A 16,082-nucleotide genomic window follows, 5' to 3' on the forward strand; every position below is an offset into this window, starting at 1 on the left:
AATAGAATAAGCAGAGAAGGAGAAGAGCAAACTAGTTTGGCTTCAGAGAAACACTGGATTTGATTCTAGTTTCATATTCTTTAACTTTCCTTGTTGTTGTTATGAACATGCATATGAATATTTTTTATGTTGATATTCTAAATTTAATTAACATGACTTAAATTTAATTTGTGTTAGGTTGATTGCACTTCGTCTACTTAAGTTATTAAAATCATGTTTGTGCTGTTATAGGTCTTGGTAAATTGTTTGATTAAGTAAAACCATGATTATGTTATACTTGCATTATAATTGTAAGGTGACTAATGAATTAATTATTAATCGTATTAAAATTGTAATTAATTGACACAATACTTAATCAGTGCATGTTTAATCTTCTAAGGTAGCAGAGGGTTAAATTAACGATTGTATTAAACGGTACATTAGCATTGCATAACTTGCAAGATTAGTGTGATTAAACTGTTTCAACGTAGGAATATATTGTTACTTCACTTAATCTTTTACTTGCTTATTAAAACTGATTAATTGTTTGAATTGGCATAGTAATATGTTCAAGAGATTAGTTAATTTAACAAGTCTGTATGTGCTATAGTTAACAAATTACCAAGTTGCCGTGAACTTATTCGTAACAACAGGAACATTGTTTTAGTAATATTAAGTTAAGAAATGTAATTGATCTAACACAATTATGTCATTTTGATTAAACTTATTTTTCAGAAATCGTGCTTTGAAATTTTTACCTTTTAATTTTCTTAGTTCATTTTCTTAGTTAAAATCTAGTTTTATTAAACCCTTTTCTTTCAAACAAAAGATTTTCCTTTAGCAAAGTGTTTTTAATTGCATTTCATAAATATTTTCTTATACAGTCTCTGTGGGTGCAATAACTCGACATTTACTTGTCACTTTATTACTTGTTGCGATTGTGTACACTTACACATTTTCATCGTTACAATACTCTTTTTATGTCACCAAAAAAAAATAGTTTTATAGTCTCGCTAGATTTATTTTAATAAAATTTAAATGATCTTTATTAATTTTAATAAATTTTTTATATTTTATATTTTTGTATTTGTAATTTTTTTAGTAATTATCAAAAGAATCATGTTGAAGATGAACTTAGATAAATGGTTATCATTTGAACATAGACAACCATATGTTTAAATTAATTATAAATGTGATTTTTAATAAATTTTAAGTAATTCTTATTAATTTTTAATATTTTTAATATTTTTTACAATTATTAATAACTTTTAAATATTTTTTTATAATTTTTTATTTTTTTGTTTGTAATTATCTAAAGAACTACGTATACGACCAATATGGACATTTGGCTAGATGTTTAATTTTTAATAATTATTAAAAGATGTATTTGTTTATTTTGGATTTTTTTATTTTTAAATATTTATTGTCACATTAATATGTGACTCACATGGCATGCCTTGGGTCACTACTTGGTTGGAATGTTGATCACGCCAAAAAAAATGTCACAGTTAGCGGTGGTTAACATTAGTCAAGGATTTCGTTAATTTTCTTTTAATTAGGTGCAAATTTTTCATGAAGGCTTAATTAATTTTTTAAATTTTTTATTGAAGGTCTTTTTTTACCGTTCATAGCACAAATCAAAAGTACAAGTGTTCATCGATCAGGCCAAATCGTAGTTTGATTTTTAGAAAAATTATAAGTCCAATCCTAAACTTAAGTCCAGTTTGATTTGCTCAAATAGTTTACTTCACTATTTTAAAATATATTTAAAAAGAATATTTATATATTTTTATAATTAAATTTAAATAAAAATATACTTAAATTTATTTAATGTAAATTCATACCATATCAAACTAACTCGAAAATAAAAATCTTTGCTTAAGCCAAACCCATATTGATCGAATCAAATGAGCCATTCATTTAACCCAAGAATAATTCTAGCTCAAAACTTCTAATATCATCTTCACTGTCGAAGTCATGCGCGGTAGCCATATCAAACTAAATACGACGAGTAGTGGGGTTTGGAGTTAATCCTTAAAAATCTTAATATCATAATGCTTTTCAAATTCTCCTAGTTATTATCTTGCTGCAATAATTCTTGTTAAGAAGAATGCTTATGATGTGGCAATTCTACCCAAAAAGTAATGGTTATCCCTACAGCACGTATTGTATAATGCTAAGGCTTTATGCTAAGTAACAAAAACAACTTTGAATTTATTACGAGTGAGATTAGAGGCAAATGTAAAGAGGCAGAATAACCCTTGACAATTATTCCGAAAATAATAAAATCGCTTCTAAAAATTATAAATTTATAATTCAATATAATAATAAAATTATTTTTTTGGACTCCTAAAATTCATAATTCTCCCTCCTAAAGTATTTTTAAGGGCTTTGCGCCTATCGTGAACTTTGAAATGGATTTCGCAGCAACATTTGCTTCTTTTTTTTCTATTCATAATGATAGTTTTTTTTTGAAGACAACTGCAGATTGGGTTTTATTAAATTCAAAGACAAACCAATTTTCCTAAAGAACCGAGCCCAAATGTAATTTTGGCCCAGCACCAATAAACAAAATAATAAAATAACAAAATAGTAAACAAAACCGAAATAGGCCTAAATATAGCCAAATCAAAAAAAAAACCAGAATCCTTAAATGTTGCCGTGTAATTTACCCAATCAACAAAACAGACTGTTCATCGCCTTGTCACTTCATCTGCCTTCCTTCTTCAAGACGCTTCCACGCCTTGTCACTTCATCTACCTTTCTTTTTCAAGACGCTTCCATACTCCCGAGGCATTAATTATCAACGTTCTTTGTCCAGCCCTCTTCTCGATTAACCCCATCCCATCTTCTCCCTTTCTGATCAATCTTAATCTCCCATTCTATCCCTTTCCTCTTGATCTTCTGCATATTCCGGAACTCCCCCAACAAGGTACACTGGTACTTTAGCCTTCATAGTTTCTTTTGCTACCATATGCGCAAGAATGTTAACTGCTCTTGAGACATGCTCGAATCTGCACTCCTTGATTTCAGATGGCATCTTATGAATATCGGTAATGTATGCACAAACCCTTGATTTATCTTGGATACCTGACTTACTTTTTTTTATTATCGATAATGAATCTCCTTCTATAATGATTTTTCCCCATTTCATATCCATGCCGATTTTGGTTGCTTTCCGGCAAGCGAGCGCCTCGGCCACGAAGACTGATGTCACCTGTTGATAGATCTCCGAACATGATAGAAGAGTTTTGCCTTCACTATCCCTGGCCACAATCCCCACAGTCGCTTGATTACCCTTTCCATCATAGGCTGCATCAAAATTGATCTTCACGAACTGGTTAGGTGGCTTTCTCCATTTCCTAATCATTATAGAGGATTGTGACTTATTCGTGTCGATCTTATTCAACTCTGCTATGTAATTGTTAACAAATCTGCCTAAAGCTTTTCCAGATTTACTCATTTTTTTGTGCACTCTATCATTCCTATCACCCCAGATTGCCCATAATGCACAGCAAAATGTCCTACACTGTGATACTGAATTCTTCGCAAATACCCAGGTTAGCCACTGTGTAAACTCCATCTGACTTTCGTGTAAAAAAACTTTGCATGATAATTCGTTCCATACTGAAATTGATATAGGACATTCCCGGAAGAGATGATCCATGTTCTCCGATCCAGCTCCACACCGGGGGCATGCTGATGTATTAGTTAGCTTTTTCTGAAGCAGGTTAACTCGTGTAGCTAGAAAATTCCATGATATCTTCCATATTGTAATTTTGATTTTTGAGGGGAGGTTAAGAATCCACAACTTTTTGTAAAATTCCTTATAGCCATATTGTAAAGCGTAAGCTCTAGGATCATCTTCAATACTCTGTAATATTTTATAGGCGCTTCGTACTGTGAATTCACCCGTCGCCTCTGCAATCCAGACCTGAAAATCATCATGAGGTATCTCTGCCAACGAGATGCAAATAATTTTCTCAGCAACATCCTCCGGAAAGGTAGAAAAAATCAACTCTTTATTCCATGTTCTATTATTTTGGTTTATTAGATCTGCAACTTTAACATCATTCAAATTCAAGTTTAAATCTAATAACCTGCTCTTATTCACATCTGGAATCCAAGAATCATTATCGACTGAAATATGCGTTCCCTTTCCTACCTTCCAGCACAGCCCTTCCTCTAAAATGCCCTTCGTAGCCCACATACTTTTCCATGTATATGAAGTATTATACCCCAAACGAGAATCTAAGAAATTAACAGTCGGGAAATACTTTGCTTTTAAAACTTGAGCTAATAAGGAATCTGGATTACTTAAGATTCTCCATCCTTGCTTAGCTAAGAGTGAGATGTTAAATTTAGCCATATACCTAAAGCCCAAACCACCAGTTTCTTTTGATCGACACATACTTCCACTGACACCAATGATTACCTCTTCTCCCATGGGCTTTTTGCCACTAGAATTTGGCAAAAATGCTTTCTATATCTCTGCATAAAGACTTTGGTAATAAAAAGCAAGACATAGCATAGGTTGGAATAGCCTGTAATACCGCCTTAAGAAAAACTTCTTGCCCTCTTGCGATAACATTCTGGTACTCCATCCTTCGATTCTGTTGTGCACTTTCTCTTTTGAGGTACTGAAATGATTCTTTTTTCCGTCTGCCAACCACATTCGGGAGACCAAGATATCTTTCCATATTTGTTGAAATTCTTACCACCAAAATTGCCGAGACTTCTTATTTTCTTCTGTAGTATTCGTGCTAAAAAAACCGTAGATTTATTGAAATTTACACACTGGCCAGAACCTTTTCCATACTCCAAAATTTCTGGGCCTCTTCTGCTTGCCTTTGCATCTTTTAACGATCCATCCTTCATTGCAAATCTCATCAACGATGATAATCCCTCGCTGCATATTAAAAATAGAAAAGGACTTAGAGGATCTCCCGTCTCAAACCTCTTGTTGGCCGAAAGCTTCATCCACCTCCACCATTTGTGTTGACTACATAGGAAGTTGTAGATATACATTTCATAACCAGCTCCACCCATTCCTTTGCAAAACCCATTCTTAGCATGACTTCTTTTATATAACCCTATTCAATCCTGTCATAAGCCTTACTCATATTCAGCTTTACTGCCATATAATTTTTTTTCCTTTTGCGTTTTTGTTGAAATGTATGCAAAATCTCATAAGCCAAAAGCACATTGTCTGTAATAAGCCTTCCTGGGATGAACGCGTTTTGAGCCGCATCAATACATTTGCCAATACCTATTTGTAATTGATTTGCAATTGTTTTCGCCACCATTTTATAAAGAACAGAGCACAAGCTAATAGGCCTGAATTTAGCCAGGCTAGTAGGGTTAGGAATTTTTGGAATCAACACAATCTCTGTTTGGTTAAAAGGTCCAAAATTTTCACCCTTATTTAAAATTCCCAAACAAAAGTTAGCAATTTCCATACCTACAATATGCCAATACTTCTGAAAGAAAATTACTGGAAAACCATCATGTCTTGGTGCTTTAGTGGGACCCATTCCTCTCAAAGCCTCATAGACTTCTTCAACTGTAAATTTTGACATCAAAACCCTGTTAATTTCATCCGGAATATTTTTTTAATGCCTGTGAGAAGATAAGAAGGATCTCTGATTCCACTTGACGTAAATAACTTTTGAATGTACATAGTAGCCAATTTTGATATGGTATTAATTTTCCTTCGACATCTGGCAAACCTATGAAAAAAAGCTGAATTTTTATCCCCTACCTTCAGCCAATTTGCCCTTGCCCTTTGTTCCCAGTAAACTTCTTCTTTATCAATCTCCATGTTCAAGTGGATTTTAGTGTCAAGAATTTTTGCCATTGTATCGTCAGTCCTTTCCTACTCCATCAACATATCAAGCTACTTTATAAGCCTTTTCTTCAGCCCTTCTCGCTGTTCTTTAATTTATTTTGCCCAAGTCTTTAAGGCTGATTGTAATCTTTCGAGCTTTTCAGCAACTGTGCCTCTTCCTGATTCCCAAGAATTTTTAACAACTTCCTCAATCGTTTCCTCCATGAGCCACCACGCTTCAATTTTGAATTTTGAATTGCCTTTTAAAATTTTTTTACCATTTGTATTTATAAGAATCGGGCAATGATCAGACATTGAGTAAGTTAGGTGCTCAATATTACCCATTGGGAATAACTGCTTCCACTTGTCATTTGCAACACCCCTATCAAGTCTTTTTTTAATATTTGTCTCCGGCAGATTTCCCTTTTCCCAAGTGAACCAGACCCCTGAATATCCCAAATCTTCTAATAGGCATTCTTTTAAAACTTCTCTAAAAGCCTCCATTCTACTCTCCTCCCTAGATACACCCTCACATTTTTCATACGAATACATAATTTCATGAAAATCACCACTTACCAGCCATGGATGATACCTATTCTGCCCCAACTTCTTTAACAGATTCCACGAATCACTCTTATTATTAACGTAGGGCGAACCATAGAACCCTGTATATCTCCACTCTACTTCATCAGTACCTTCTTTAACCATAACATCAACATGATTCGTAGAATAACTCTGTATGCTTATTTCGATATCTCCTTTCCATGCTAAACATAATCCTCCTCGCGAACCCTCTGCTGTAATATCAATACCATTAGGAAAACCACATCTTCTCCTAACTTTTTCCATCCGCTGCTTGTCCAACTTTGTCTCCATTAAGAAGACCAACTGGGGATTGTGTTGTTTTAGGAAAAAACATAGCCTTCTTACTGCACGTGGACTCCCCAATCCACGAACATTCCAACTAACAGTTTTCATTTCGTCCGGTCGGCTTGCCTCTCGGCAGCCGCCGATCTCAATAAATTTTGTGTTTCAGATTGCTCAGAACTGTCTACCATTACTTCTAAAAGCTCCATACCACTACCATCGATATTGTCATGTTTTAATCTTTTAGTACCGTCCGTCTCACTAATAACCTTTTCACTTCTAACAAGATCTGCTTCTGGGAATTTCCTCTTCCTCATGCAATTCTCAATCTTAGATTGAATCACCGTGGCGCCTGGTTTTATTCTTTTCCAACTCTTTTTCTTCTCGTGATTGACACTTTTACACTCAGATGCCATACTGCCATCTTTCATCTCATCCCTCATTGACCTATATAATCCCTGTTCGTTTAGTTTCCCCTCCCCTACCATCAATTCTGAATTTTCCTGTACTCCCCAAAACTCATTATATTCACCTTCTATTTCTTTAGAACCTTCTACCATCCCTAGTTTTTCTCCTGTATAAGAACTTTGAACCCCCACCTTCTTCATCATAGCATGAAATTTCATACTTTCTTTACCAACTAATTTTGATTCAGCTTTTAAAGCCAACGTATAAGGTGGATCAATACCGATTTTGCTTTTTCTTGCAGGTATATTTTGAGTGCAATCTGTTATTCCATGCCCCATTCTTCCACATTCAAAACAAAATATCGGCAAGTTCTCATACTTAAAAGGAACCCATGTTTTATTAATATTAGTACTTGAGACAAAAATACCTCGACGTAATGGTTTCCGAACATCCAGATTGATTCTGAGCCGACAACTAACATCGGTAATTTTAGATTTGAGGACCCCCCAAACGTAACTCCAATTGCATGCAAGAGATCCTTCTTATCAAACTCTAGTAAAATTGAATCAATTTTCATCCAAAACGGTGATGAGGTAAGACTAATCAAATCTCTTTCCATCGCCTGATTTAGCCTATTAAACAAAATAATATTTTTCCGGAAAAGCCATGGTCTCCCCTCCATAATCAACTCTAAATCTTCTTCTAAATCAAAAACTATCAAGAACAAATTTTGTCCCACCCGTTGGATCTCAAATTTTTTCCTTGTCTTCCATATACTTTTCATTTGTGCCTTAAAGCTTTCTGGGTTGTAAAGCTTTCCAGTCCAAACTGTGCAAATTAACGTTAGTTTAGAATTTGGTTCCACCATCGACCCTTTGACTGATAACTGAATGAGTTCTTCTGCTAGGAGAGAGATCTCATCCCTCCCCTCTCTATCATCACTACCGCTTTCCTCCATCCCAAGCTGCAGAAGATACTGCTTTCTCTAGGACTCAACGCAAAGCACTTTTGGGAGCAGAGAGGTTTTTAGGGTTTTTTATTTTTTTATTTTTTTACATGATTCTGCTATTCACAATGACAGTTCTAGTAATATATATAGTGCATTACAAGTTTTTAAAACTCTAGTTGACGCTACACTCGTCCAAAGGTTACATTGTTCGTCTAATCTAACAGTTTGATACAAATGGGGGTATGATATAAGATAAAAAGCTATTTTAATTTTAGAATAGTATTTCCGAATATCTTTACTTCGGAACAAAATAATTAGAATAGAATTAGGCTCGGTCAATTGGAATGTGTATTATTCATATATTATTCATATAAGGGATCTTCCAGTTGAGAAGATCCATCGACCTGAGACGAAGAGAAAGATCTATCTATTTTATTTAGTTATTCAGTTAAACCAATGATTCGTTATTGGAGCAGATAGCAACAACCATTTCATCCGACATGCGTATTTTTAATTTTCCAATGGATTTACATCTTTCATTAATGGAAATTTTTTGATGTAGTGAGTAATAGCTCTGGTTGTTCGTTGTTCAAGAATTATTGTTTAAGTAGTTCATACCACCCATACGTAGTGTTTTGATCTAAGATTTCAATTCTTCAATGTTTTAGCAGTAGCATATTGTTTCATGGAGTTAAGGTCCAAGATATGGAAGAAACAGGTGTTTCCACAACTATACCACCCAGTCAATTATGTTCCACTTAATCCCCATTTCATGACCACACTTTCCGACTAAGTAATGGGAAACCTTTCGAGTATTTTTTTGTCCTTCTTAAATGGTGGTGTTTGTCTATTTATATGGATACTGTTCATTGATATGATATATTATGTAGGTTCCATGCATATCAATATATATCCTACTCTAGACTTAACATGTGGCTATGCAGTTTCCCACGCGATCTCATGTGTGATTTCGCAGGAGAACATAGGTACCCATCCTGCGAGCTCGATCTGCGAACTCAATCGATATGCGAGCTCGAGGAAATTGACCCATCCAACCCAAACCTATTTGGGTCTTGGGTAGATGATAACAAGTATCATAACAAGTGCAATAAAAAAGTAGTTTTTATTTTATATAGAAATTGACAAAAATATTTAGCTCCAATATCTTAAAAAAAAAAGAGATAAATATAGTATAAAACTAACATGATTACTAAGTAAGAATTCATGGCAATCATGTGCATAAAGGCTATACAAACTAACAGGTAAACGTCTAAAAGCAACCTCCTCTTCTCTTTATAAAAAATACATCGCACTTCACATATAAAATTAATTGTTGATAGAGTATTAATTAAGTTGCTATTATTATTATTATTATTATTATTAATTTACAACTATTATTACTTTGAATAGAAACATGTGACTATTATAATTAGCAAAATTATTATTTTTATATATTACTCTTATGTACTTTCAGTGAAAAATTAATTATTATAAATATATATGTTTAAAATAAAAATATGAAAAAAAAATTATAATTGTGTTGAGGGGTTGCTTTATTTAGAAAAAATTTTCGAAGTGTCATTTGTCGAACAACTTATCAAACCCTTAACAATAGAAGATATTATTCTCCGATAAAAAGTTGTCTTTCATACTTTATTGAGAGCCAATATGCCTTAAGAGGCTACTTGAAGATGTTTGATTCATAGAGTTGGGAGCGCTTTGTTGGTGGTGATATGAATATAAAACCCTCATTGGAGGACAATACCCTTCATTGTTGGAAATTTATTTAATTATCTGACAAACAACACTTTAAAATTTTTTCTCGAACGACTTGATCCCGACAAGTATAAATTAGTAAGTTTTATATTTAAAGAATATTACTAGTTAAAAGGAAGGTGGGTGATGATGATAAAGAGGTTGATTAGTTTTTTATTAGAAATAAATTATTTATTGGAAAGTTATGTTTTAAAAGTTTAAATAATATATGTATTTTTTAAATTTAATAATTTTACTTTGTCAATCAGGCTGATGTCATTTACCTTATAAAACCACACTTAATCAAGATGTTTCTTTTTTTTAGGGTAACTTTAATTAGAGATTAAATTATGGTTAAAAACGAATTAATCGATGAAATTGATCTAATTCGGTTAATCGGCCGATTAATCGATTTAACTCGGTTAGAGGTTTGTTAATAAATTTTTTTGATGTTTAATTATAGATTAATTCTGTTCAAAATCGGGTAATTAACCGAATTAACCGAACTTAATAATTAATAATACAAATTAAATGTAATTTTAATCTAGCTAATTCGGTCAAATTAACATTTCCAATTTATTTCTTTTATGTGTTTTATACTTGTTTTGACAGATAAAAGATAAAAAAACATATAAATTTTAATTCAATTAATTTAAAAAAAATATTTTAATTCAATTTACTGTTAAAAATTTAAAAATTCGACTAATATTAATTTAATTCGAATTCGATTAACGGTTTTATCATCCCTAACATTAATCAATATCTTTACTAAGGGTTTTATATATAAACCCAATTTGAATCCTATTTTCAATAAAATTTTCCTCATAAAAACGAATAAACCTACGAATACAACCCAAAATAAAATAAAATAAATAAAACCTTGGTAAGGGACTAGACCTGTCCATGGGCCGGGCCGGGTTTGGGCTGGGCCCACAAAAAATTTCAGCCCGTTTACTAGGCTCGGTCCTGGCCCGACCCGAAATATGGGCCTAAGATTTTGCTCAAGCCCGGCCCAGAGAAAAAATATGGGGCCTGAGCCCGGCCCGGCCTGGCCCGTTTTTAATTAAAATTAAAATTATTTTTTAATAAAATTAAAACTAATTGTTATTAAAATTAATTGTTAGTAAAATTATCAAATTATTAATTGTTAATAGTATTAATTGTTGTAATAAAATCTAACATTTGATTAGTAAATTTATCAAATTATTAATTGTATTAATTGTATTAATTGTTGTAATAAAATCTAACATTTGATTAATAAATTTATCAAATTATTAATTGTATTAATTGTTGTAACAAAATCTAATATTTGATTAGTAAAACAAACTTGATGTTTTATTATTATTATTTTGTAACACTAGTCAAGGAAATGAAAGTAAATAAACTTAAAATAAAAAATTATTATATTTTAAAAATAAAAAATATATATTTAATATTTTTTGGGCCGAGCCCGGGCCAAAAAATCTTGTCCGAGGCCCGGCCCATTTTTTAAACGGGCTTAAATTTTTTCCAAAACTTATATTTCGGGCCTATATTTTTACGTAAACTCTCCTATATTTTAGGCGAGCCGTCGGGTCAGGCCGGGCCGCCCGGCCATGGACAGCCTGTGCTAGCTTTTCACCATGAGAAAACACTGGAACCCCATTGTCCTAATACACCGAACAAACACACGACCTCCGCTTCCCTTCCCCTGCCCCGACTTCAATCAATCATTTCACCCATCAACTTGAATTTTAATAAAACATCTCGACCATATGAATCAAGACATTACAGTTCCTCCTCCATCTAACTCTGTCCACAAGCCTAAGCTAAGGCCAACCCTTAACTCTTACTTCAACAAACCCACCCTTTTCAAAGCTTTCTTTTTCTGCTTCCTTCCCTTTCTCATTTCCCTCTTTCTCATTGCTTACCTCAATCAAAGTGGCAAGAATTCTGAAATGGTAGGTTGAAATTTGGATTCTTTTTCTTGTTTCAGACTTTGGGTCTTGGTTATCTTTCAATTTACTGTATTCTAACCTTCTCTGTTTTGGGTGAAAGGTGTTGTTGGCAGGATTTTGTAATGGCTCTGATATTGCTAATGTGGATTCTAGTGAAAGCAAATCTGTTCCTTTTCAAGAAACGAGAACGGGTCATGCTTGTTCAACAATGGGGGAGCCTTGCATTTCTTGTACCACCTTCAACATCCTAGCTCCTATTTACAAGCGATTGGACCAGCAGGTGATTTCTTCTTTCTTTTCCCTTTTAATATCGCTGCACCTTTGTAAATTTTGCTCCTTTCATTGATTTGTTTTTCTCATGGAACAGAACCAGAGCGTACGAGAGAGTGATTTTAGAGCATTTTGGTTAGCTAGAAATAAGAAGATTGTAAATTGGTTGCTTTACGAAAGGTCTTCCATTATCTGTCTCCAGGTGGGTTTCTTTTCCCTTTTTCTTCTATTGGTTTCCCTCTCTCATTCTTTCATTGGTTTTGACTTTCATAACATGTATTAATAAAGAGTTGACACTTTCCTTCCGCGAAGAGCCTTAATTTCAACTCTGATAACATAAGCTTTCACTAATTAGGTAATTGTTTCGTTCAATGATTAGGAATTTTGGGTTGGAAATGAAGAACTGGTGCATATGTATGAAGAAAGCCTCGGTGCTGCAGGCTATGATACCTTCAAGCTTGCAAGAACCAACAACAGAGGAGATGGTACACAACGCACCTTTTACTTATTTATTCTCATACTAGAGGCCGGTTTTAAGACTTTGTTTGTAACTTAGATAGATATGTTATGTGTTGCTGTCCGCCCGAGTAAGTAAATTAAGCTTAAATCAAGTCAAAATCATTTGACAATTAGAGAGTTTGAGCCCTAATTTTGTAGTATTAGCTATAGTTTGATGCAGCTGGGTGTTCTTTAGTTTGGAAGTTCATTTCTAGTTTTCCACTTTCAGTATGCAAATCTCCATTCCAATCGGCTCCTATAGAATAAGGTAAGCAGAAGAATGACCATTTTCTCACCTTTGGGGGTATAACTCCTTCCATTATGGTTCACATATTTTCCCTTCTGCTCTATGGTTTCAGTTGCCACCAATATGGGAAAAGGATGGTCAAACTCGTATCTTTTAGGCTGTTCACAGTCCTTATTACGTGTGTAGATCATCCTGCAAGATTTAAATTCAATCACTTAAGTTCTTGATTTTTTTTTTTTTGTTATGGTTCTATTTGATTCTTAACTCCTTTTTAGTCTCAGGCTTGAGAACTTTTGTTTATACTACTTCAACAGGTTTGTTGACTGCTATACACAAGGAGTACTTCAAGGTTTTAAACCGTAGAGAGTTGTTCTTCAATGACTTTGGAGACCGTGTTGCGCAATTGTTGCATGTTCAATCAGTTGCACCCTTCTCAATAAATCAGAATGAGAGTGTTCAACAGGAAATTATCATTGTAAACACCCACCTTTTATTTCCTCATGATTCCAGTTTATCCATTGTGAGACTGCACCAGGTAGATGTTATCGTCTTCTGAAATACGTCAGTGCGCCACACCACTTTCTTTTTGCATTCTTTTTTATGTTACCGACTTAACTTATCTCTAGCTTTGATATTCTTCTTAGGTTTACCAAATACTACAATATCTGGAAACATATCAGAGAGAAAACAAACTCAGCCAGATGCCAGTCATACTCTGCGGGTAAGTTACATCTTTGGTTTTATGGCTTTGATGATCTCCTCAGTAAAAGGCATTCTAACTTGTTTTGTTTTTCTTTGTCTCTCTCTTTTTTGTCTTAATGCTATAAATTCACAGCGACTGGAATGGAAGCAAGCGTGGACATGTCTACAAGTTCCTCAGGTCTCAGGGATTTGTTTCATCTTATGATATTGCACATGAATACACAGACAGCGATGCAGATGCTCACAAGGTTAGTATATTCAATTTCAGATTCTATTTCTGCATCTCTCCATCAGTATACCACTAACTTTTTGGAGTCTGCAATGCTTACTGACAAAAAATGTTGGCTTTACTCCTCGTATATCCCACAGTGGGTTAGCCATCGAAACCATAGGGGAAACATCTGTGGTGTCGATTTCATATGGCTTCGTAATCCTCATAACTCACAAAAACTGTTGAAGATAAGTTGGGCCGAAGCAGCTTTTGGCATAATAAAGGTTAGTTCTGCATTTTTCATTTTAAGCTGTTAATTTATTGTTCCAAATTCTGCATTTCTAACTCAAATTATAGCTTAGTTCTTACTACAGTAGGCAAATTTATGCTTCCTCTCTCTTTAGAGCGTGGCATCAAACATCTACATTAGGGCAGGCCACATCTGTTACTTGGCTCAGATTCTGATAAACCTTGCACATTATAACTAGTTCTCAAATCTGTGACCTATGGCTTCACTTATTGAGGAAACCATAAGGTGACTGATTGTGGAATTTGAAATTTGTTGCCATCTCTCTGATTGGGAATGTATGTTTTACCTTTCCTTTCGCCAATGAATATCACCAGTTATCATGCTTCCACATCTGAAATTGAATTGCCACCATCTTGGTTACAGTACCAACTTAAAAAGGTTTCATTGGCTGAAAATGATGCCTTTGCCTTTCTGAGGGCTGACAGCAGCGGCAACCATATAACTTACTCGGCCTTTTGTGATGCACTTAGACAGGTACTTTCATTCACTTCCTTGACAGGTTCCCTTGATGTACAGTGGAACTGGTTAAATTCTCAACTTTTCAGAACTATGTGCAGGTAAATTTGACTGGTCTTTCTCATGGATTAAGTTTCCAAGAGACGAAAGATCTGTGGGTCCAAGCCGATGCTGATGGAAATGGTGTTGTAGACTATGAAGAATTTAAGGTGTGTTTCATTTTTGTTTGTAAAGTTGGGTCATTTTACTAGTAGCAGAGATGCCTTTTATGCATGGCCTGTAACTCACTTTAAGGCACCCTTTTCTATAGGTGATCTAAAGGGAATATAAGAAAGCACATGCATATTGATAATATGGTTGGACACATGTTCCCTTGTCACTACAAGTAGTTTTGGCAACATATCTGATGTAACCTGTAGTCTCAAAAAATTAACTTTTAAGTCAATGTAGCATTTATGGCGACATTTCTCATTAGAAAATATGGAGTAATTTGGTTGACGTATTTGCAGAGAATTTGGGATGCTACATGGTTACAACATATGGATGAAGACTGCAGCTTAGAGGACTTGAATGAAGGCATTGCAGAAGACGAAGCTATCGGTTTTGCGGTAAAGAAAGCAGTTCTCTTCCCCCATGAAGTGGAGAAGGGAATATGGCCTGAAAACTACTCCCTTTCTGATCATGCCCGACTCACTGCTGTATTCTCACCTGTTAGATTACGGTGTTCGAAGCAAAGCTTGTAGAATAAAATTGGTGATAGCTTCACAGAAAACAAGTTCTGTTACACATTTAAAAGGAAAAATACATACGTGTTTATATAGAGTCCCAGGAAAGTTCTCTTCCTCGTATATGTTTAGCCACGTACATGCACCAAGACAATCAAATAGAAATCATTTTGGTTACGCAAGCAGAGATATATATGTATTTTTAAAAATTTTCTTTTGTAAAAGAGATTCGATTCAGAAAAGTGGGGAGCACATAAAACAAAATTGAGAAGCGTACGAAGCTGAATGGACGGTGGCATTGTCAAAAGAAAGAAAAAGAGTAACGATAATTTTGGCAAAACTTAGGGGGCAAGTTCAGAACAGTGGAAGGAAAAATCGCAAAAATACCATTGTTAAGAGAACAGACCAGAATTCGGACAATCACTTGTGTACTGGTTATTATCGAACTTAAAAAGAACTTTACAATCTAATGTGAATAACTGAAATTCTTAATTAAATAATATAAGAAATATAATTATATACTGAAATTGGATGGGTATAGGTTATTTATAAGAATAGGCTGATCAAATAGTGGATCATCGGTGCCCAGCCACACCACCCTCACCTCCCACTCATGATTAAAGTATGATTATTTTTTAAAAAAATCAATATTTTTATTTGGTGCTGAGTAATTGGCAATATCGGTATGTACTGGCCCAAAAAACACTTGTAGTTTTATATGAATATCTGAAAAAAAAATTTAATGACGCCGTCAACGTGTCAGGTGGTACTGGTGTAATTAATAGTTTTAAGGTTTTTTGTTTAAAAATAATTGAAGCAGCTGAAATTTTTTTTGAAAAAACCAGACTTTATGGTGACCTGTGCATGAGCGGTCACGTCAGTGGCAGGTTGTCAAGCCGGTGTCAGGTTTGGGACCAAACCTTACACATCAAAAAAAAAAA

General features: G+C 34.2%; 1 protein-coding gene and 1 long non-coding RNA gene across 3 annotated transcripts; both read left to right on the plus strand.

The window, feature by feature from the left end:
• Nucleotides 1–2,593: 2,593 nt before the first annotated feature.
• Nucleotides 2,594–9,161, plus strand: LOC121219819 (uncharacterized). 2 transcript variants are annotated; one of them, XR_005916761.1, is made up of 4 exons: nucleotides 2,594–3,319; nucleotides 3,477–3,539; nucleotides 3,622–3,983; nucleotides 7,383–9,161. It is a non-coding gene; the product is annotated as an uncharacterized lncRNA (long non-coding RNA). The 2 variants fall into 2 exon arrangements; XR_005916760.1 differs by lacking the exon at nucleotides 7,383–9,161 and having other exon boundaries at nucleotides 3,622–4,092.
• Nucleotides 9,162–11,345: 2,184 nt separating this feature from the next.
• Nucleotides 11,346–15,318, plus strand: LOC107910442 (uncharacterized calcium-binding protein At1g02270). The gene is made up of 11 exons (XM_016838281.2): nucleotides 11,346–11,725; nucleotides 11,823–12,002; nucleotides 12,090–12,194; nucleotides 12,372–12,477; nucleotides 13,052–13,272; nucleotides 13,382–13,458; nucleotides 13,573–13,687; nucleotides 13,809–13,934; nucleotides 14,324–14,434; nucleotides 14,518–14,625; nucleotides 14,926–15,318. The coding sequence occupies exons 1-11, from the start codon at nucleotides 11,540–11,542 to the stop codon at nucleotides 15,157–15,159; spliced, it is 1,569 nt and encodes a 522-aa protein (XP_016693770.1). The 5' UTR covers nucleotides 11,346–11,539; the 3' UTR covers nucleotides 15,160–15,318.
• Nucleotides 15,319–16,082: the final 764 nt, after the last annotated feature.

Source organism: Gossypium hirsutum, chromosome D08, assembly GCF_007990345.1.
Source record: "Gossypium hirsutum isolate 1008001.06 chromosome D08, Gossypium_hirsutum_v2.1, whole genome shotgun sequence".
NCBI classification, from domain to species: Eukaryota; Viridiplantae; Streptophyta; class Magnoliopsida; order Malvales; family Malvaceae; genus Gossypium; species Gossypium hirsutum.